The following is a 21,295-nucleotide window of genomic DNA, read 5'->3' as shown; positions in this document are numbered from 1 at the left end:
TAACGAGAGTAGACTGCATAGATTGTATCAGATGTACTTTTTTTAAGCATGCATAACTACTCCTCTCTAATGCCAAGAGGTCCGGAGAGTAATTAAATAAATTATATATGCAGCAGAATCTCGTTGATACGATCTTCATGGGAACCGCAAAATAGAGCGTATCATCCAAAAATCATATTATAGAACGTAATATCCAACCAAATCATATTATCGGGAAAATAAAAAGAAACAAATTATCAAAAAAAAGTGTTATGCAGAATCGTATCTCTTGATTCATTTCTCTGCCTATCAATACCATATCTGCTTGTGTAAGAGTCCCCCGCATGTTGTGCCCACTCACCCACATTGGAGTGTGAAAATTTTTTTCAAGTTTCACTAAGTGTTATGTGCATACTCGCGTGCTTATTATTTTTTCCAAGCTGCTACTACAAAGAACTAGCTACTATCCTGCTGATAATGGCATCATTATCACCATCACCGTATCCCACTACATCAAGCAGCATAGATCCAATGCGCTTCAACTTGTAAATGTTCTGTGCTTCAATGATATACACTCTACCGTGACGCGTTTAGCTGAATCGTGCTTTAGGACAGTTTCAACTTGGACATGGGCTTAAACGCGTGTTATTCGAAAATGTCATCAAGAGCTTCAAAGTGATGGGAATCTTAAAACATTATTAACAGAACAAAGAACGACCAACTTTGGGAGGGCATCAATGAGGGCACAGCCGAAGAGATGAGGACTGAGTGAGTGTTTGTTGTCAGGTGCCATGCTTTATTCTGCATTGCAGTCTGAGTGCAAGTCGAGGCTTCAGTAAATAGCCATAAGCCTGCCCCACGCTCCATAAAGAATGCGCCTAAAAAGTGCGGGCCTTACATGAGTAAATGTGGTATGTATACTTAGTACTATATTTACTCATCAGTAAATATGGTGCGGCAGAGAGTGCTAAGAATCTCTGGGTCCGGACAGACCGCCAATGGAAACTGAACCTGGCAACGTTCAACACGCGCACCCTCTCGAGTGAGGCTAGCTTAGCAGGACTATTTGAGGAATTATCACGCATTGCCTGGGATATTATTGACCTTAGTGAGTTTAGAAGAACTGGTGAGGCTTACACAGTGCTGACTAACGGCCACGTCCTCTGCTACAGAGATCTTCCAGGTAAGAGAGAATCCGTGGTAGGATTTCTAGTCCATAACAACATAGCAGGCAACATTGATGAATTCTACAGCATTAATGAGATGGTAGCAGTCATCGTAATAAAGCTGAATAGGAGTTACAAGATGAAGGTAGTACAAGCCTACGCCCCAACCTCCAGTCACGATGATGAAGAAATAGAACAGTTTTATGAAGATGTTGAATTAGCAATGAGAAAGGTGCCAACTCAGTATACTGTAGTCATGGGTGACTTCAATGCAAAAGCGTGGAAAAAGCAGGTTGGTGAGCAAGCAATTGGCAACTACGGCATCAATTCTAGGAATGCAAGAGGAGAGATGATGGTAGAATGCGCGAAAAGAAATAGGCTCCGAATAATGAATATTCTTCAGGAAGTGCAGCAACAGGAAGTGGACCTGGAAAAGCCCTAATGGAAAAACAAGGAACGAAATAGATTTCATACTCTCTGCCGATTCAAGCATAGTGCAGGATGTAGAAGTGTTGGATAAGGTAAAGTGTAGTGACCATAGGTTAGTGAGGTCTAGGATTTCTCTCAATTGGAAGAGAGAAAGCATAAAATTAGTCAAGAAGAAACAGGCCAACCTAGATGCAGTAAGGGTCAAAGCAGACCAATTCAGGCTGGTGCTCACAAATATGCAGCTTTCGAACAGAAAGATGAAGATAACATAGAGGTAATGAATGAAACTGTAACTAGGCTGATCTCAGAAGCAGCAATTGAAGGTGGAGGTAAGGCACCAAGGCAACCAGTAGGTAAGCTCTCCGAAGAAACAAAGGACCTAATAAAGAAACGGCAAAACATGAAAGTGTTCAACTCAAGAGATCATATAGAATTCGCTGAACTGTCAAAACTGATCAACAAGAAGAAAGTAAGGGATATTCGAAATTATAACGTGGGAAAGATTGAGGAAGGCCGTAAAATATGGACGCAGCATGAAATCAGTAAGAAGAAAGCTTGGCATAGGACAAGGCAAGATGTATGCACTGAAAGATAAGCATGGTAATATCATCAGCAATCGGTAAAAGCAGCGGAAGAATTCTATACTGACCTGTACAGTGCCCAAAACAGCCAAGCTACTTTCATTGGAAATAGTGATGAACCAGGTACAGAGGCTCTTTCTATAACTAGCGATGAAGTTAGAAGGGCCTTTAAAGACATGACCAGGGGAAAAGCTGCTGGAGAAGATGGAATAACAGTAGATTTAATCAAAGATGGAAGAGATATCATGCTTGAAGAGCTTGCGGCCCTCTATACGCAATGCCTCACAACTTCAAGTGTACCAGAGAGCTGTAAGAACGCCAACATTATACTTATCCATAAGAAGGGAGACGTTGAAGAATTACAGACCCATTAGCTTGCTTTCAGTATTGTATAAAATATTCACCAAGCTAATTTCCAATAGAATCAGGGCAACACTTGACTTCAGCCAACCAAGAGGACAGGCTGGCTTCAAGAAGGGATATTCTACGATGGATCATATCCATGTCATCAATCAGGCAATCGAGAAATCTGCCGAGTACAATCAACCTCTCTATATGGCTTTCATAGATTATGAAAAGGCATTTGATTCAGTAGAGATACCAGCAGTCATAGAGGCATTGTGTAATCAAGGAGCACAGGAGGCATACGTGAATATCTTAGCAAATATCTACAAGGATTCCACAGCTACCTTCATTCTCCACAAGTAGAAAGTTACCTATCAAGAAATGGGTCAGGCAAGGAGACACAATCTCTCCAATGCTATTCACTGCATGCTTAGAAGTTTTCAAGCTCTTAGACTGGGAAGGCTTAGGAGTGAGGATCAACGGCGAATATCTCAGCAACCTTCGGTTTGCAGATGACATTGTCCTATTCAGCAACAGTAGAGACGAATTACAGCAAATGATTGAGGACCTTAACCGAGAAAGTGTAAGAATTGGGTTGAAGATGAATATGCAGAAGACAAAGTTAATGTTCAATAGCCTGGCAAGGGAACAAGAATTCAGGATCGCCAGTCAGCCTCCAGAGTCTGTAAAGAAGTACGTTTATCTAGATCAATTACTCACAGGGGACGTTGATCATGAGAAAGAAATTTACAGAAGAATAAAATTGGGTTGGAGTGCATACGGCAGGCATTGTCAAATCCTAACTGGGAGCTTACCACTGTCGTTCAAAAGAAAAGTGTTCAATCATTGCATTCTACCGATGCTAACATATTGAGCAGGAACTTGGAGGTTAACAAAGAAGCTCGAGAACAAGTTAAGGACCGCACAAAGAGCGATGGAACGAAAAATGTTAGGCCTAACGTTAAGAGACAGGAAGAGAGCGGTGTGGATCAGAGAATAAACGGGGATAGCTGATATTCTAGTGGACATTAAGCGGAAGAAATGGAGCTGGGCAGGCCATGTAATGCGTAGGATAGATAACCGGTGGACCATTAGGGTTACAGAATGGATACCAAGAGAAGGGAAGCGCAGTCGAGGACGGCAGAAAATTAGGTGGGATGATGAAGTTAGGAAATTCGCAGGTGCAAGTTGGAATACGCTAGCGCAACACAGGGGTAATTGGAGATCGCAGGGAGAGGCCTTCGTACTGCAGTGGACATAAATATAGGCTGATGATGACGATGAAATATGGTGCTTGTGTGTGTGATCTGTATGTGGCTATATTCCTGTCCTCTCCTTTATTCCATGCCATTTGCGTATTGCTTGCTTAGTGGTCTGTTTGGAGTTTGATGCAGACTTTCAGAACTGGCGTAGTTAACTGTTCAAGAGAGGAGCATCTTTTGTGCTGATCGTGCCTGGGGTTGCTTGTGTGCGTCAATCAGGCGGCTGGGGTGCAGCGGGTCCTGGAACAATTGTCGCGCCTCCTGCCACCCGAAGAGTCGGCGCTGCCTGAGAAACTCATCCTGGCTGAGGCACCACTGCCCCGACCACTGCCCTCGCTGCCTGTGCTGATCCTGGGCAGTGCCGACCTGCGCGCTGCGTTCGGCGCCCTCGTCGGGCGGCTGCAGAAGTTCTGCCACTGCAATGCAAGGCCCCCCGGCACCGTGCGCATTGGAGTCCTCGGTTCAGAGGCCTTCCTGTCTGCACTGGCGCGCCTCTATGTCGAGCAGCTATCGGCTAAGCCGCCCGAGTGGCAGGCCTACCTGCGGTTTTTCCCGATGCCGGCAACCTCCTCTGGTCAGTGGTGTCGTCACTTCTCACAGGTCACATTGGCTTTTTGTTATGTTAGCGCTGTCACATCAGTACTGGTCTACATTTATTTATGATTGTGTTCATGTCACATTGTCATTGGAGGGGAGGGGACATCTTCAGCATGTCATGTCACATTAGCTTTCCAGCATATTAGCGTTGTGTCACATCAGTGTTCAGCCACATGGTCATGTCGCACGGCCAGTGGGAGTGTCACCTCCCGCATTGGTTTTCCATCACATCAACCATTTTGTTTGTTGCTTCCTGGCCAAGTAGACATAAGCCCACTACCACACTATCCATTAGGACCTTATTCACTAGTCTTGCCTCTATATTACGCTAAAGCACCATAGCTGGCACCACAGTGCTGTTTCGGCTTTTGGTATTTTCAGGCATAGTGCATGCACCGTTCGTTCAGATCAAGGGATGATGAGCATCGGTGAGTGCGGTGAATGTTTCGTTTAGAAACGCAAACAGCAGCGGCTTTGATAGCACTCGTGAGAGAGCAGTGGACCTGGACCACATTGTTTACAGCTGCACACAAGTACTCTGAGAAACACTGGCTCAGTTATGATAACGTCTGAGGTAGTCTCTGGTTGTGGTGGAACATGTCTACTATGGTGGAGCACCACATGTTTAAGTTGAGCGAGGCATTTCCCGATGGAAACGGGACAACTCCTTTGTTTGCTTTGCTTGAGAATAAGAACAGCATTCGGAGAAGCAGCATTCGGAGAAGTTTTCACCGCATTGCTGCTGAGTCACATGTCCATGTCGGAATGAGTGAATATGATGATGAACAGTAATTCAAGTGTTGGTTCGCTCAGCAGCATTGAAACCAGCACACCATATTGTGTCATGAAGTTTGGGCTATCTTGACCAGGTGGTGCTAAGCGAGCTAGCTAAGACCTGCCTGGCTACGTCATGTGCAGATGTCACATGTACGAGCGAACAAGGTACTGAAGTTTTAACGCAACATGAACCAAATGAAGAGAGTTTCGTTTCGACTGTTGCCTCGGCGGCTGTGGCGCCGTTTGGCTGGCTGAGCATGCCTGTTCGCCGGTAATGCCCCCTGCTCGGCAACACAACACATAGGCAATGGAGCGTTTGAGTTGACTTCTCTCCTGAACTTTGGAGTTCCACGTGACAGTGCTCGACACATGCCAGTGCGTGCGAAACCGACGTGTAACTCTATCTCCTTGCAACTGTAATGCGGTCCAATGGAACACAAACAACCCCTGTTGGCTTGCAGGTGCTACAAGTGGGCCCTTGCTACGGCACCTGTGTGCTGTGGACAACTGCTACGCCTCCCAATTCTCGGAAGGCTGGCTGGACGAAGCTGAGCAACGGGCAGCTGACTACCTGTCCTCGGCACATGCAACACTCCAGCTGCCCATAGCCGAAGCCATGATCAACCACCGGCCACAGAACAGGTGCATACCTGCCAACACTCTTGAACTTTCCGTAGAGCATGAATGTGGGCTCGTTTTATGATTTTACGGATGTTGCATCGAGTTTTCCGAAAAATGAATTCCGTTTGCAAAGACGTTTTTGCTTGTCGGTTTCCGAACCTTTCGTTGGAAGTCTTCTGATAGTGAAAGGATGCCAGACAAGTGTGAGGAGCATTCATAAAGTTCATCCTATTGGTGCCGTAAATTTGTAGCACGTGTACGGGATAGGCAATCAAAATGGCCACACATCTCTGGAGGTTTATCGGAATATAAAAATTGTATTCTATGTTTTGCTTAACACCGCTAGGGCATCGAAACAAAATAGGCAGCGTCCATTGGGAGAGTTCGTTGAAGTACGGGCGACAATCTGCTTACTGCACTTACAGGGACACATGTCCAAAGAGATTCATGCCAAGCTAGTGGGGGTGTATGGTGACTGTCGCCATATACAGGGTGTTTCATTTTAGCTGCACCAAATTTTGAAAAATTGCCTGTGGCAGATAGCACAATTAGAATCCTTGATTTAAACTACTCGATGAGGCGGCCATTACTTCCACGAGAAATCAAAATGCCTAATTGAATAATAACATAATTATGCTAATTAACTTTCTAATTAATTATTTTATGGCTTATCTTTCAATCTACAAATTATAGCCGCTAAGTTGGCAAGGCATATCCACTTTGAATGAATTGTCAGGACTGAACCAGTTTTGAGATATTAATTTTCAAAGTGTCCGTCGAAATCCACGGGCGTTGCAATTAACTTTTTGAGGAAAATGCTGTTTTATGCATTGATGCGCAATGCATAAAACAGCATTAACAGATCAAGGAATGAAGTTGTGCTATCTGCCGTAGGCAATTTAAAAAAATGTAGCTAAAATGAAACACCCTATATAACGAACTACTGATATTAACGACCACTTTCCGGAAACCTATCGAGTTCGTTATAAATGGGTTCCACTGTATTATTAAATATATATGAATGTTTTACTACAACACAAGTTGGTATGTTTTCCGAATCGTATTTATGAGAACTTCTGATAATTCAAAGAAAATCCCAGGATTTGAATTATCAAGAGCCTACTGTATCTCGCCTCGCCAAAATCGTGTACTAGGGGCAAGCATTAAAAAAATGTATGCTATCTCCTCCCTCCTTTTCGGTGTCATGCTCATGTGACTTTAATGAATTTTAACATTCACAGGTGGCAGGTGTCAACATCTTTTCTTCGCAAGTACAATAAAACCTCGATAATTCGAAGGTCGCCTGACGATGAAAATTCTTCGAATTAAGCGGGTTTTCCAATTAACCAAGATGAATAAAAAAAAGAAAAGAACTTGCCGCAAAAAGAAATCACCTTTATTTTCCATGTCCGAGAAAGATTACTCGAAGTAATCACTGATGCGGGATTACTTGGAGCGGTAGTTAGCCGCCCCGAGCGCCATGCTCTCCAGCTGCCTCACAACACGTAGCATATAAATATCACCCGCACTGCTCTCAACAAAGTTGCGGACGATGTTCACGGAATCGATAACTGCCGCTAAAGCGGCCGTGCGGGTGCTTGACTTCAAAAATTTGAACTTGCTGGATATTCCGGACTTCAAAAATGCACCGTCAGTGTTCCCATTGAGTTCATGCATTTTCGCACTCAATTTTTCGAACAAATTGAGATCCCAAAGTCCGATTTTCCGGACTAAATCGCTCGTTCCGAGCCACGCTACCCAATCTCGGAGGACGCCATGTTAGATTTTGCACCGGCTTGGATTCCAGTGACTCGCTCTATAACCTCCAAGATTGGGAGGCGAGCGATATCAAAGCTCGCGCCATCCTCCAGTCTCGGAGGCCATGCCCACTCTTCCTTGGCTGATAAAATGCTCCAGAGTACTGCACTTTTTCTTTTTTTTCTTTCTAGTATATGTGGTCAGCACTAACGTCATTAACATTTATTGTGGGATGTTTTTTTATTGTGATAGCAATTATATCGACACTTCAAGCGGATTTCTGCCGTCGCCGTCGCGAGGTTCCATGTAAAGCCCAGACCACACGTACGCTTGCGGACATGTGTAAGCTCGCGTCTACGTGCCTTGCGCCTCGCGAGGTATGGCGGTTTGCATCCACAAATACGCGCGACGGCGCGCGCTCCATGGTGCGCTCACTGGCCTCGCTCGTTGACGCCTTGGCAGACGCCACTTCGTACTTTGTTGTTGACAGTGTTTCAAAATGCTTCGATATCGATCAACGTAATTGTTATATATTTAGAGCTGTTAGATAAGCACAAAAAGTGAAGAAGAAGCACTTTCTTGCATGGTGTAAATCTGCTTAACAAAGAGTTGAATGTACAGCGCCGTAGCTGCGTAGCCAGGTGCGCCAGCGCGAGGCAGCCCAAGCGCGTAGTATCAGAGAGGAGCTGATCACCAAGATCGCGCCGCGTTTCAATGCGTACGAGCCGTACCGCACCGTCTGCGCATGAGTGGGCGCGCAGACGCGAGCTTGCGCACGTCCACAAGCGTACGTGTGGTCTGAGCTTGAAGTCCACGGGCGATGAAATCGTCACCGCGCGCCGTATGTGCGAGTGAAAGCGCGCGGGGGACGCGCGCGAAAGATTTCACGAAGAGCGACCGCATGGCGGAGCACAAACACGACTTCCCTCGTCACGCCAAAGGCCGTGGGGGTATGGGAGGGAGGGAGGGCGACGCTGTGCTGCGGCACCAAATGTGTATCTTGCAACTGGGCGCAAGGGGAACTGGCGACGCAATCTCCCACGCGAAAGGAGGAAAGCGGGAAGTAAGCGCGGGAGGAAGGGGGGGGAGGGCGACTTCTACTCCAACAACTGCGTACTTAGCGCCGGTATCTTGAAAGCGACCCCCAGACAGCTCTGACCTTTGTATGTGCTGTTCTTTAGCCGCTCAGTTTTCGTTAAAGTTATAGACTGCACGAACCTTTGCTCGCTGCGGCGGCTGCGCTCGTTCGCGCCAGCGTTTTGACAGTGGTTGTCTGCGGTCATCAAGTGTGATCTATTCATGTTTGCTTGTGTGCGATGAGACTACGCTTGTTAATTCAGTTAGTAAGTTTTTTTTCCTCTAAAGTTTCGGTTGCTATTTTGAACGGGGCGTGAACACTGAGCAGGTGTCTCGGAGACCCATGTCTCGGTGATCTGCGCTACCTCCTGTGCCTTCGCGAGAGCTAAAAAGCGGCAAAAACGAAGCTCGTTTCTTCGATCTCCATGGCGAACTCCGTTGGCGGAGGTACGCTCGTGTCGACTGTACACGGAGACGTCACTGCTGCGCAAATCCAAGCAACTCGATCCCCTCCAAGCGTAGTATGAGGCAGTGTATTATCACCGTATTATCACCGTATTAACGGTGATAAGTTACGGCCTTCGAGATTCAAGTGCGAAAGCTTAGGTGTGCTGTCCATGGCTGCCCGTTTTCCTAGTTTGGGTGGCTACAAGCTGCTTGCGGATTTATTGCATAGTTCGCACATTGTCGGTGCGCCCTGTGATGTGCTCTTTGACACTCGGGCATGGGTAGTTGAGGTTCTGTGGATCGAGCGCACTTCGTGTTCGCTGTTTTAGCCATTTGGAGAACGCGGGACCACGGAAAATTTATCAGTGGCTCGCGGAACCCACTTTGAGAACCCATGCCCTATAGAATTAAATAAAGTTGGATATTGACTGCATATCAGTGCGTTCAATGCAAGCAGTGACATATCAAATGCCTTTATGCACGGACAGCAGCTTTGCGATCGCTGATTATTTAAAGTTCAGAATTGGTGAAGCATGGCCGGCGCTCTGAAATGTTGCTCATTTTGAAACTCTGGTTATCTGAATTTTTTTCGTTCTTTTAAGACTCTCAAGGTAATTGGGGTTTAGTTTGTTCACTGTCATTTTGTGTAGTTTATTCACTTGTGCTAACCTATCTGGTGTTGCATGTGCATTAGCCAAGCCTAATCGATCCTTGTTCTTCTTTCAGCTCAGAAGAAGAATCCAGCCAGGTGTTTGTGCCCTTCATAAGCGTAAGTGTACACTTGCCCTGCTTGACTCGTTCTTTATGAAGTTAGAGGAGCCACGACGTGGTCGTCTAACTATTCTCAGTTTATCTTTGTAACTGGGAATAGAGAGCCCAATATAGTTATATGCACACAAAAAGAACCGGCCTCTCAGCACTTGTTTTAACTCGAAATTTCAATTTGAAATCTCTGCCTCAAGCCCCTCACACTTAAAGCGGCCACCGTTTTGGCACTAATTATGTGATGACAGAAATTGTGGGGCTATCTCTGTGCTCTAAAACGTTCCGAAACTACATCAGAACATTTTTTTGCCGGAGCATATCTGGGCCCTCAAATTTTTCACTCGCGCAACAAACAGTACACAGACCAGAGAATGCCTGCAGGATTTATCTCGGGCTGCCTGTTGGGACGCACATGTGAAAACGAAACCATTTGTCCACGCAGAATGCACATAATTTTGTCACCCGTCAGTGTTGCTAGATTGCCTTGCAGTTCGACTGCGATTTTAAAAAATTCAAAGTTAAATCTTTTATCACTGAATGCACTCAAATTTTACTAGCTTGCTGTGGGATGCATAGGTTTAACGTGTAATTGCGAACTTATGCTCGGAAATTGGGAATGAGGGCCTTATAAAAAGTTTATTTATTTATCAACCTATCTTGATAAAGTTTCGCATGCAGGTGGATCATTGAATGCAGATTTCAAATGTGCAAGTACATTTCAAATGCAGTCAACATAAAGTGCCATCATCATCAACCTATTTTTATGTCCACTGGCAAGACGAAGGCCTCACCCTGCAATCTCCAATTACCCCTGTCCTGTGCTAGCCGATTCCAACTTGCGCCTGCAAATTTCCTAATTTCATCACCCGACCTAGTTTTCTGCTGTTCTCTGCTGCGCTTCCCTTCCCTTGGGACCCATTCTGTAACTAATGGTCCACCGGTTATCTACCCTATGCAATGCATGGCCTTCCCAGCCATTTCTCGGACCTACGTGATCAACGCAGGGAGGGCCATAGCCAAACAAGCATAAGATTTCTGCAACAAATTGCTCACTTGTAGGCCCAATAACTCCTGATGAGCAGCAGTTTGCGTTTGATAAAAGATATACCTACTATGCCATAGTGCGCTCTCCCAAACGCGACCGCTCCTAGTTGGAAGGACAAATGTACTGCCAAGCTGTGACTCTCTGAATAGCAAGCGAGAGCCTTATTTAGCTCCGATTACGCCAAGCGTGGCCCGTCAGCAGCACCATCTGTGCACGCGACACATGCCTGACTGATTGATGGCTTCTTTCCTCTACACCATGGGTTCTCAAAGTGGGTTCCGCGGAACCCGGGGGTTCCGCAGGCCCCTGCTCGGGGTTCCGCGAGCCACTGATAAATTTTCCGTGGTCCCGCGCTCGCCAAGTGGCGAAAACGGCGAACACGAGGTGCGCTTGATCCACAGAACCTCAATTACCTATGTCCGAGTGTCAAAAAGCACATCGCAGTGCGTAACGGCAACGCGCGAACTGCGCAATAAATCCGCAAGCAGCTTGTAGCCACCCAATCTTCGAAAACGGGCAGCCATGGGCAGCGCGCCTAAGCTTTCGCACTTGAATCTTGGAGGCTCTAACTTACCACCGTGCGCATTTCTCCCGTTTGTAGATAGGGTAGGTGCCGATAGCGTGCGCACTGATGTTATACTTCGGAGGAATAAAAAAAACTGATGTGCGGAGCACCACAAGTGCGCGCCGCAAAAGAGCTAAAACGGCGTTAGCGTCCAAAAACGAAGCGATGCAGTCCTCATTGGTATGGTCCTCAGCGGCAATCGTACGCTATACGTGACTTACAGCAACGCCGGAACTCTTCGTGCCTAATTGTGTCCTCAAAGCCTTTATTCTTGCGTTAATCGCCGCGCGTAACACCGCGTTGGCGGCTAGCCGCGTGCCTTCATAAGTGCGTAATCGCGATCTATGATCGTGTGGATAACCAGCACAGTTTCGTCCGCAGCAGCGGTTGCCGGAAATAGTAGTTTCGTTTTGACGGTGCGCGCGTCGGCTGCGTGCCTTTCGCAGCGGCGTAGTCGCCATCCATGATCGCGTCGATAGCGACCGCGGTTTCGTGCGCACTTGTTGCAACAAAGGGTAGTTTCGTTTTGACTTGGTGAGTGCGTCGGCTATGGCGTCGGCCGCCTGCCTTCTGAACCGCAAGGTCGCCGACCATGATCTCGTGGATAACGGCCGCGGTTTTCTCCGCAGCGGTTGCGGTAAGCAGTAGTTTCGCTTTGACTCAGTGCAAAGCTGTCGAAGATGAAGAGCACCGGCTACATCGCGATGGGCGGGCAATTTGTTGCCGACCAGCTCACTAGCGAAAAAATAATCGGGATGTGCGCGCGGTAGTGAAAAGCGTGTCTCAGATGAAGACGCGCGCCGCGGCCGCGCTGCGAAAGATGTCGAGAGGCCTTCGCCGCTGCTAGCTCAAATAAGTCATGAGATGACGAGAACTTCAGCTTCCGCACTGCTCTTCTTCTTTGTAGGGTTTTACGTGCCAAAACCAGTTGTGACTGTGAGGTACGCCGTAGTGGAGGGCTCCGGATTAATTTTGACCACCTGCGGTTCTTTAACATGCACTACAACGCAAGCGCGTACACGGGCAAAAGTTTTTGCATTTCGCCTCCATCGAAATGCGGCCGCCGCGGCCGGGATTCGATCCCGTGACCTCGTGCTCAGCCACGAAACGCCTTTGCTAACTGAGCCACCGTGGCGGGTGCCGCACTGCTCTTGTGCAAAATAGAAACAAGATTTGCTAATTCATTCAGTAAATAAAAGCCTGTTGACGTAGTAAGCATTCATTTATTGTTTTCTTGATACCTTGGGTAATTCGACATTCGGTTAATTAGGAAATTTTAATTCGGTTAAATGGGGGGGGCGTTCCTTGGCGCTTCATGGAGCTTAGCAGGGTTCCCTGGAACGAACATGCTTGAGAACCCCTACACGTTACCAAAGTAAGGCACGTGAGTAGTGCGGTTGTAAAGGTAGAAGCGATAATGGTGTCAAATGTTTTTGTTACATGCAGTCTTGGCAAGCGACCTCCTCCGACCTATTTTAAGGACGTTTCGCATCGAAATGAAGAACACTTAATTTCTCTTATGTTTTCCCTGGCCTCGTCTATCGGCTTCATTTGGTTGCAACTAACCAAAAATTGAGCTCTTCGGTTCCTCTCTTTTTTTCTTCCTCATTTTGTCAGTCAGCCAAAGTGAAAGTTGTTCAAAGTTATTTTCTGCATTGTCTTTTTTTTTTCTTTGTCAGCATGACACTTTGAAATTTTGATTGCAGGATGTCAAGATCGGTGTCACCGAAGGAGGTGGAGCATCATCGGGTGAGTGCATTTGACTTTGAGTCATTTGTAACAACTTGAACTTTTTCGGATAGCTTTGGGATGCTTGTTAGGACTAGACCAGGCATCTCCAGACTAAGGCCTGCGGGCCAGATCCGGCCCGCATAGGCTTTTTCACTGGCCTGCGGCAGGTGGTAGTCCATTCGATAATGGCCGGCCCGCAAGTGGGCCGCTTTTCCCTGCAAAGCGTCTGTTTGAGAGCACGGCTTTCCCACAAAACGTTGCACTACAGTAAAAGCTCGATGATACGATCACGGCTAATACGAATTTCCGGATGATACGAATTTTTCTGTGGTCCCGGCCGAGCCCCATTACTTTGCAACGTGCTAGAGAACGGTTGTTACGAATCGATTTTCAGCCTGCGTCGGTTGATACGAATAAACGCCGCCCCACCGACGGCCGCGAAAGAGAACAGCGCGCAGTCACGCGCTTTCTCTTTCTTCTCTTTTGGTGCGGAGACGCGGCGCCGAACAGCGCGGACTCCGCGACTGGGCGCGAAGAGTTTGAAGCGGTGGCGCTTCAAGAAATAAATACTTTTTACGTACACGTGCCTGAGTGAGTTCACCTGACTCTTTAATTTAGCTACAGTCGAATCTCGTTAATTCGAACACGCTTATTTCGAACGTACCGCGCACCGACAATGCTCTTAGCAGTGCGCCAAATAACGCGGCGGCGCCTCCGACCGGCATTGCTCCAACACCGCCATAGAGCAAAAGCTCAGGAGAGACCCCTCAATGCCGCGCGCGAAGGAACGGGAAAAAAAAAAGAAACCGCGGCGGAAATTTCCCCCTCTCTCAAATTGCAAGGTCGCCGTTTCTGCATCGCGCCGGAACAAGCGTGTACGTGCCGACTAGAGTGTTCTAGACAACCGTATTCGAGCACACACTAGTGCCGACGTATCAGCCACGCGGATAAAATGGCAGTGAACCCTTCTCTATTTTCTAGTCACATGTTGACCTTGCACGCTGCGGCAGCAGCGCAGAGGGAAGCAGCGGCGGAGGCACAGTCGGGCCAACGAAACTGCCACGCCCGCAAACGCTCGCTTCCCGATAACGGCAGAAAACGAAACTTCAGGGGGTGGCTAAAATAAGCTGGCGCCAGCACGCCGGCGGGCGCGCACGGAGATGTGCGCACGGAGTCGAAGGTGAGAGAGCTACGAGGGAGTTGAGAGGGAGGGAGGGCGAGGGGAGCCACAGAAGCGGGGGAGTTGACGCGGCCAAATCCGCTTCCCTGGCGCGCCCTCCTCCCTCACCTTCGACGGTCTCCGCGCGCACCCGTGTGCCGGCGCCGCCCGCTCGCTCCCTGAAGCTTCGTTTTCTGTCGTTATCGGGAAGCGACCGTTAGCCGGCGTGGGCAGTTTCGTGGCCCGCGCTTGCTATGCGCTTGCGCGCCGCGATATTTCACGACTCGCACCGTTCGTGCATCGTGCTATGGTGCACGAATACTTCAAAAATACGTCCTTTTAATTCGAACAAATTTTCGGGCCCCTTCGAGTTCGAATTATCGAGATTCGACAGTAGTTTTAATTGTGTTCCGATGATACGAATTTCGGCTAATACGAATATTTTTCGTGACCCCGTGAGATTCGTATCATCGAGCTTTTACTGTATTGCACTTCTTTCTGGGAGCCGGCTTCACTGCACTTACAAGATCATGCACAACGCCACCTCATCCGAGGCAGTGCAGACAAATCAAGAGCCTTATGCGACCATCGCATGAGGAGCGCGTGATGCCCCGATTGGCCAGTCCATGCGTACACGTCGGTAGACATGTCAAAGCGTTCGCGACTGCGCCCTGGCGCGCACGACCACCTACATGGCCCTGGAGAGCTTTTGCCAGATTTTCGCCCTCGAAGCTACAGAATGTAAATAGCTGGATATACAGTTAAACCTGGATATAACGAAATTGACAAATTTCTGAAAAACTTCGTTATAAAGAGGATTTCGTTAGATGCAGGTTCGGCACGAAAATTCGAAAAAGAAACGCTTACCGTATTTACGCGATTCTTACCGCTTACCGATGGCGTCGTAGCATCGTATAAGGCCTGTTTATAGTCCGACAATAGGCCTCTTCGATTATCCATCTCTGACAGTCTCGGACTGTCCGAGAAGCTGCACACGCAACGCTCATTGGCTGAAAGCACTGCTTCGGGCAGTCCAGGACTGTCAGGGACGGATAATCGAAGAGGCCCGTTATAGGTGCGCGGGCCAGCATCGTTTGCGGCCAGTCACGCTACGCCGGTTGCGCTGCGCCAGCCGAAATGCCATGTCCTCTATACACCAACGCGTGCGCCATTGACTGTTATCTTCAGAGCATGCGCAGAACGATCCCATGCCCACGCGCCACTTTGAACGGCTGTCTGCGACCGTCGTGAAGTGGCGTGTGCGCCTTTATTTGTTCGTGCGAAATGGCATTGTGGGTCAGCGCAGTCGGTGTGACCAACGCGCAAATGGGTCAGGAGCCAATTCGGCGCCGGGCCTGTCGGGGCACGTCGGAAGTCGCCGGTGCACTCGACTATAGAGGGGGCCGTTTTCGCCAGCGTGACGTAGCGCGCGCGCTCGCGTTACGTCAGACTAAACGGCCCTATAGTGTCACCTAGTGTTGCTCGCTCTTGCCTCGCAGTCGCCGTGAATTCGAGCGCACCAAGCATGACGCCGCCGCTTCGCATTCCGTCGCGGCGAAGGTGCTTTCAGTTGCTGCTCACGCAAAAGTAACAAAATTTGGGGCGAAATATCTAGGTTGTCGGTGGGGAAAATTCGTTATTTCGAGGGGGTCTCCCGCTGTCACTTCGTTACGTAGAGGTCTCAAATACATGTGCTTCTATAGAGTAACGGCGGGGAATAGAAAGACTTTATTATATCCAGGAATTCGTTATATGGAGGTTCGTTATAAGCAGGTTTAACTGTAGTGCAAAGCTCCTTTCTTCAGTCCACAACATGCATTAAGTTTCAGCTCGCAATATGTATTGTATGTTCACAGAGTAGGACATTAGAAAACACTTTGTCCGCATACTGCTTGCATTGGGGCACACTGAAATCTCTTACAACAGATGGGGGAAAACATATCCGGTGTTAAAAAAGGATTTGTAGGGCCAATAATAAAAGTTGCTGAAGTTGGCACTGCATGATTCATCAACAGATCCTCTGTGGGAAATACGTGGACATGTCCTTTGTTCTGAGACCAGTTTTTTTCCAGCTGTTATTGCTACCAGGTCGCATAAAGTCAATCGCAGCCAGTTAAGTGAATTTTGGAGGGAGACAGAGTCAAAGCTCCCAGACCTGATGTAATACATGGCAGTTTCATGGGTAATCTGCAGAAATGTTCCTTTGGTTTCTTTCCCCTAATTAATTAAATAAAGAGTTCTTTGCACAGAAAGATCACCCCAAGCCAGTGCTGTTCACTTACTAGTGATTGGAAAGTGGCCTTTTGCGTTGGCTTCACAGCCCACATGAATAATCTTAATGCGAAGCTACAAGGAGATTTGCACCTCATTCATGACCTGTACATGAACATACAAGGCTTCAGGGCAAAACTGCAGGTGCAGACCAGTTACAAAATTGAAATTGGGAGTATTTCTATTCTATTTCCAATTCATGTTCAATCGAATTCAATGCAGACACATATATTTATGGCAGGAATATTTCTTTTGATATAATTACCGTATTTACTTGCATAATGAATGCACTCGCATAATGAGTGCACCCCCCACTTTTCTAATCAAGTGTGTTTTTTCTTTTATTCGCATAATGAACTCACACTCTGGACTTGGTGCTATGAAGTGGGAGAGACACAGTATAATTCGGCGTCTCATATGGCTTCCGGTGGGTGCGATTGTATTGAACGCCGTATCAGAAACCGAATCGAACGCTGAATCATACCATGGGGGGGGGGGGGGGGGTGTCTGCTACTTTTATTGCGATAGAAATTATATGGCACTCCCGGCGCATTTTTGCCATTGACGCCGATGATCGCCCCTCAATCTCCCGCGTTGGAGGGAGGAAAGCGGGGAGGAAATGCACCTTATTTCGTCGCGCGCATGGCGCCAGGGGGAGGGAAGGGAGAGGGCGGTGCAGCACCTGCGCATTGCGTGGCTGTGCGTACCCTATCTTGAAAGCGATCTGCATCGGAGGATAAGTCTAGGTGTGACAGCGGCTTATACCTTTGTGCATGCTCCGTTCTCACTGCTCAGTTTGTGTTAAGTGATACACAACACGGTCACTTTGCTCGCTGTTGCTGCCTCGCTTCCTCACGCCAACATTTTGACAGCGAGTGTTCACGGTCTGTCACGGATTTCGGTGGACTAAAGACAAACAGGGACAAGTAGCATGTTCAAAACAAATATTTATAATTGCAAGAGGAAACGGCAAAACAACACAAAGTAAACAATTTACAAAATGAGTTAATTCCAGTAATTCCCCAAAGTCCTCAGCTATCTTGATTTGATGAGTTCAAAATATTTACATTGCGTCCATCGACGTGGCCCCGTCACCTCGTCGTCGCGGCTTCCGATGACACGTCGCTGGGCCCGCCGATTCGTCGTAGACTCGGCGTCGCTGTGTCCGACGTTCGGTCCACTGCTTGGCCTGGTCAGGGGGTCAGGACGGTGGGATGACTGAAGCGCCTGGATCGCCCAGTCAACTCCGCTAGCCTGCGGATCGTAGCCGCAGGGAATCCGGGAAGCGGCGCCGTCAGCCTGTAGCTGCGGCTTCCGGTGGGGCGTTCGCTCAGCTCGCGGGTCGTAGCCGCGGCAGCTGAAGAACAGCTTCCACTGAGTTGCTGCCGTCTCCGCGATCCACCCGTCCTGTCCGGCCTCCAGCTCCTTCTGCCTGCCTTCGTCCCAGAGCGTTGCTGGGCTGCTCTCTTCGGCTGCTGTGTTCCTTCTCCCGTTGGCCACGTAGCTGCGCGTGCACTTTTGCGCTTCTTCTTCTGCTTTCATAATGTATTCTTTTTATTAGTACGCTCTTATTTTATAACTTCTTTCTTCTTTATTTCTTCCACTGACTCCTCGTGTCTTCTTGTTCTGTTTTTATCTTCTGCTTTTTTTTCTTCTTTCTTTCTCCCTTTATTGGCTCATGACACGGTCATCGAGTGTGATGTGTTCGTTTGCCTGTGTGCGCCAACACTATGCTTTGTTAATTTATATAGTTAGTGAATGTTTGCAAGTTTATACGGCTAGTAAAACTATTATCCTTACTTCGTGTAGCTCTCTACGCATTTGCTATCGCAATCGATGGTTTGCCTTTCGGTCGGAACTGCAAATTTTTTTAGAGGTGGCTGTGGAAAAAAAAGTCACTCATAATTTTACCCTGCTTATTCCCCTGCATTACCCCCAAACTTTGTGCATATGTTTCGGGAAAAAAAGTTCCACGTTCATTATGCGAGTAAATATGGCAGATACCATGCTTGTAATGGCTGGGGAAAAAAAAAAGAAGTGCTACCTATCGGGAAGTAGTAAGATCAGTTTCAAACAAGATTACTAGTTGTCATTAAAAACCGCTGCACCAATAGTTTCCTACATCTTTAGAGCCCAATTACAAACAAGCTTTCTAAGAATTAATGTCTGCTGTACGACCAACCTTTTTCTTCAAAAAACGGGAAATAACTCATTGCCTAAAAAAAAGATCAGAAGATGTGGAAAAATGAAAGCAATACCTGCTGAAGGACTTGTGTGCCGTAGACACATGTAATAGGGCCCATTGCATGGAAAACATCACTGGTTGTAGCTTAAAAGGTAAGACTACTACATGACTAGACTGCCAAAAACACTAAATGACTAACTACAAGCAAAAATTGCAGGATATCATGTAAGCTTCTGCCACAATATCGAAAAAACGAAGCTTGATTTTGTCACTGCATTGCACTGCAAACATTTGTTGTTCAACTTGTGATGTTTTGCGATACTTTGTTTAGCCGACAAAGAACGGTAACCAGGTTTAGAGTTGGCATTTGTGAGAGACGGACACTGATTAAGAAGAAAAATGACGGTTCCTAGTATCAGTGAAAATGGCGCTGGTGTATAGCTTCAACAGAAAAGCAGTCTTTATGGCAAAAGCTTGTTATTCAGCTAAGTTCATTTTATAGACAGGCATTGCACCCATGCACGGATCCAGAGGGATGTCTGAATGTCTTGACCCCCGCCTCCCTTAAAATTTATTGCTGTAGCTTCAGCATACGGCACTTGGCAAACTCATGAAGTTCTTCACAGCTGTTAGTGTTCTTTTATTCCGGAGAGCCGACAAAGGTGTAATAATAACAGTAAAATCTCGGTGATACGAATCTCGCGGAGTCGCGTGAAATATTCGTATCACCCGAAATTTGTATCATCAAACATACACAATATCACGAAAAATGAATTTATTTTTACCAGAAAAGGTTTCTAATAGTGGAACCCCATTGATACCTTCCTCGCTGCTGCGTTTTCCCGGCTGCTATGTCGCGTTTTCGCGGTCCCGACCTAAATCCCATTGACTTCCATGTACAGTCCAATCTCAATAAGTCGAACTCGAAGGGGCCAAAATATTTTGTCCAAATTAAAAGGACTTATTTTTAAGGATTCGTGCACCATAGCACGACGTACGAACGGTGCGATTCGTGAAATATCGCGGCGGGCAGGCACATATCGAGCGAGGGCCATGAAACTGCCCACGTCGGCCAACGCTTGCTTCCCGATAACGTCGGCCAACGCTTGCTTCCCGATAACGGCCGGCGCAGGCACGGCGAGAGAGAGAGATTGTGGTTGTGACAAGGAACAGGTGACACGGCGACGGGCGCGTGCGGAGACCGTCGCAGGTGAGGGAGGAGGGCGGCAGGGAAGCAGACTTGGCCTTGGCAACTGTGTCGCTTCGGTGGCTCCCTTCACCCTCTCTCTCAACTCCCTCGTAGCTCCCTCACCTTCGACTGTCTCCGTGCGCACCGGCCCAGCACCAGTTTAACCCACTCTCTGAAGTTTCGTTTTCTGCCGTTGAGGCGAGCGTTGGCCAGACGGGGCTTCCGCCGTTGCTTCCCTCTGCGCCGCAGCATTGGCTGAGACGTCGGCACGTACACGCGTGTTCCGGCGCCACGCAGAAACGGCGACCTTGCCATTTGAGAGTGGCGTCGCGGTTCTTTTTCTTTATTTTTTTTTTTTTCTTTCCGCGCGACGTTGAGGGGTCTCGCCTAAGCTTTTGCTCTATGGTGGTGTCGGAGCAGTGCCGGTCGGAGGCGCCGCCGTGTGATTTGGCACGTTGCTGAGAGCATTGTCGGTTTGCGGTATGTTCGAATTAACCATTGCAAATGCTTTTGCGTTCGAATTACCGGGCGTTCCCCGTGATACGTCGCCAATCTATAATGCTCCTGCATCTTAGTTGCATTAGAATGTGACGGTCACCTAAATTTAGCGGTGCAGCCAGCTTGTACATTGCAATAAACAACCGATGCGTGGCAACAAGCGACCGGCACGTTGTAGATACGACGCACCCGCACGCACAGGTGCCATATCTTGAAAGCGATCTGCAAAGTGCGCCTAGTGCCAGTAGCTTCGTATGCGCTGTGCCTTCGACGTTTAGTTTGCATTGAAGCGAGAGACAGCACAAAGGTCAATTCGCTCGCTGCTGCTGCTGAGTGTCCGTGGTCATCGAGCGAGATGTGTTAATGTTTACCTGTGCGCGCGTGACATCGTGCTTGTTAATTTAGTTAGTAAGCGAATGTTTAAAAGTTTATACGGCTGGTACAACTACTATCCCTGCTTCGTACAGCTGTCTACTAATTTGCTATCGCAATCGTTGCATCACCTTTTGGGCAAAACTGTGGCTTTTTTTTTTTCTTTTTTCGCGGTCCCTTGAAAAACGTATCAACGGGACGTTTTCTTCTTGCCCAAATCATCGATTGCCTTCGGAAAGGCGTATCAGTGCGCCCATCTCGGGAATGTTTTCGCACGCCACTGAACGCCTGAGCACGCCAAGTGCAGGGAGCGTTTTGGCCGTCGGGGCTGCTCCGCGGTCGTCGTTGCAGCATTGGTCCTCGTCTACTTTCTCGCTAAGCATCGGCTAGGCTGTGATGTGGTCCTGTCTGCTCGACGTGGGGACCAATGAGAGATTGCGCAGCCACGTGACGTACTCGGTTGCTTGGCGACTATG

General features: G+C 47.9%; 1 protein-coding gene across 4 annotated transcripts in view; it reads left to right on the top strand.

Moving 5' to 3' along the window:
* LOC119465192 (phosphofurin acidic cluster sorting protein 2-like) overlaps nt 1-21,295 on the top strand; it is an 87,535-nt gene that overhangs the window by 47,001 nt on the left and 19,239 nt on the right. For 3 of the 4 annotated variants that reach the window (XM_049656452.1, XM_049656451.1, XM_037725988.2), the window contains 4 exons: nt 3,982-4,336; nt 5,598-5,778; nt 9,766-9,808; nt 13,121-13,163. In XM_049656452.1, the coding sequence (XP_049512409.1) occupies nt 3,982-4,336; nt 5,598-5,778; nt 9,766-9,808; nt 13,121-13,163 (622 nt within the window). The remainder of the gene's footprint in view (nt 1-3,981; nt 4,337-5,597; nt 5,779-9,765; nt 9,809-13,120; nt 13,164-21,295) is intronic. The other variant, XM_037725989.2, reaches the window with a different exon arrangement.

Source organism: Dermacentor silvarum, chromosome 9 (assembly GCF_013339745.2).
Source record: "Dermacentor silvarum isolate Dsil-2018 chromosome 9, BIME_Dsil_1.4, whole genome shotgun sequence".
NCBI classification, from domain to species: Eukaryota; Metazoa; Arthropoda; class Arachnida; order Ixodida; family Ixodidae; genus Dermacentor; species Dermacentor silvarum.
This window is presented reverse-complemented; position numbering and strand designations above follow the sequence as displayed.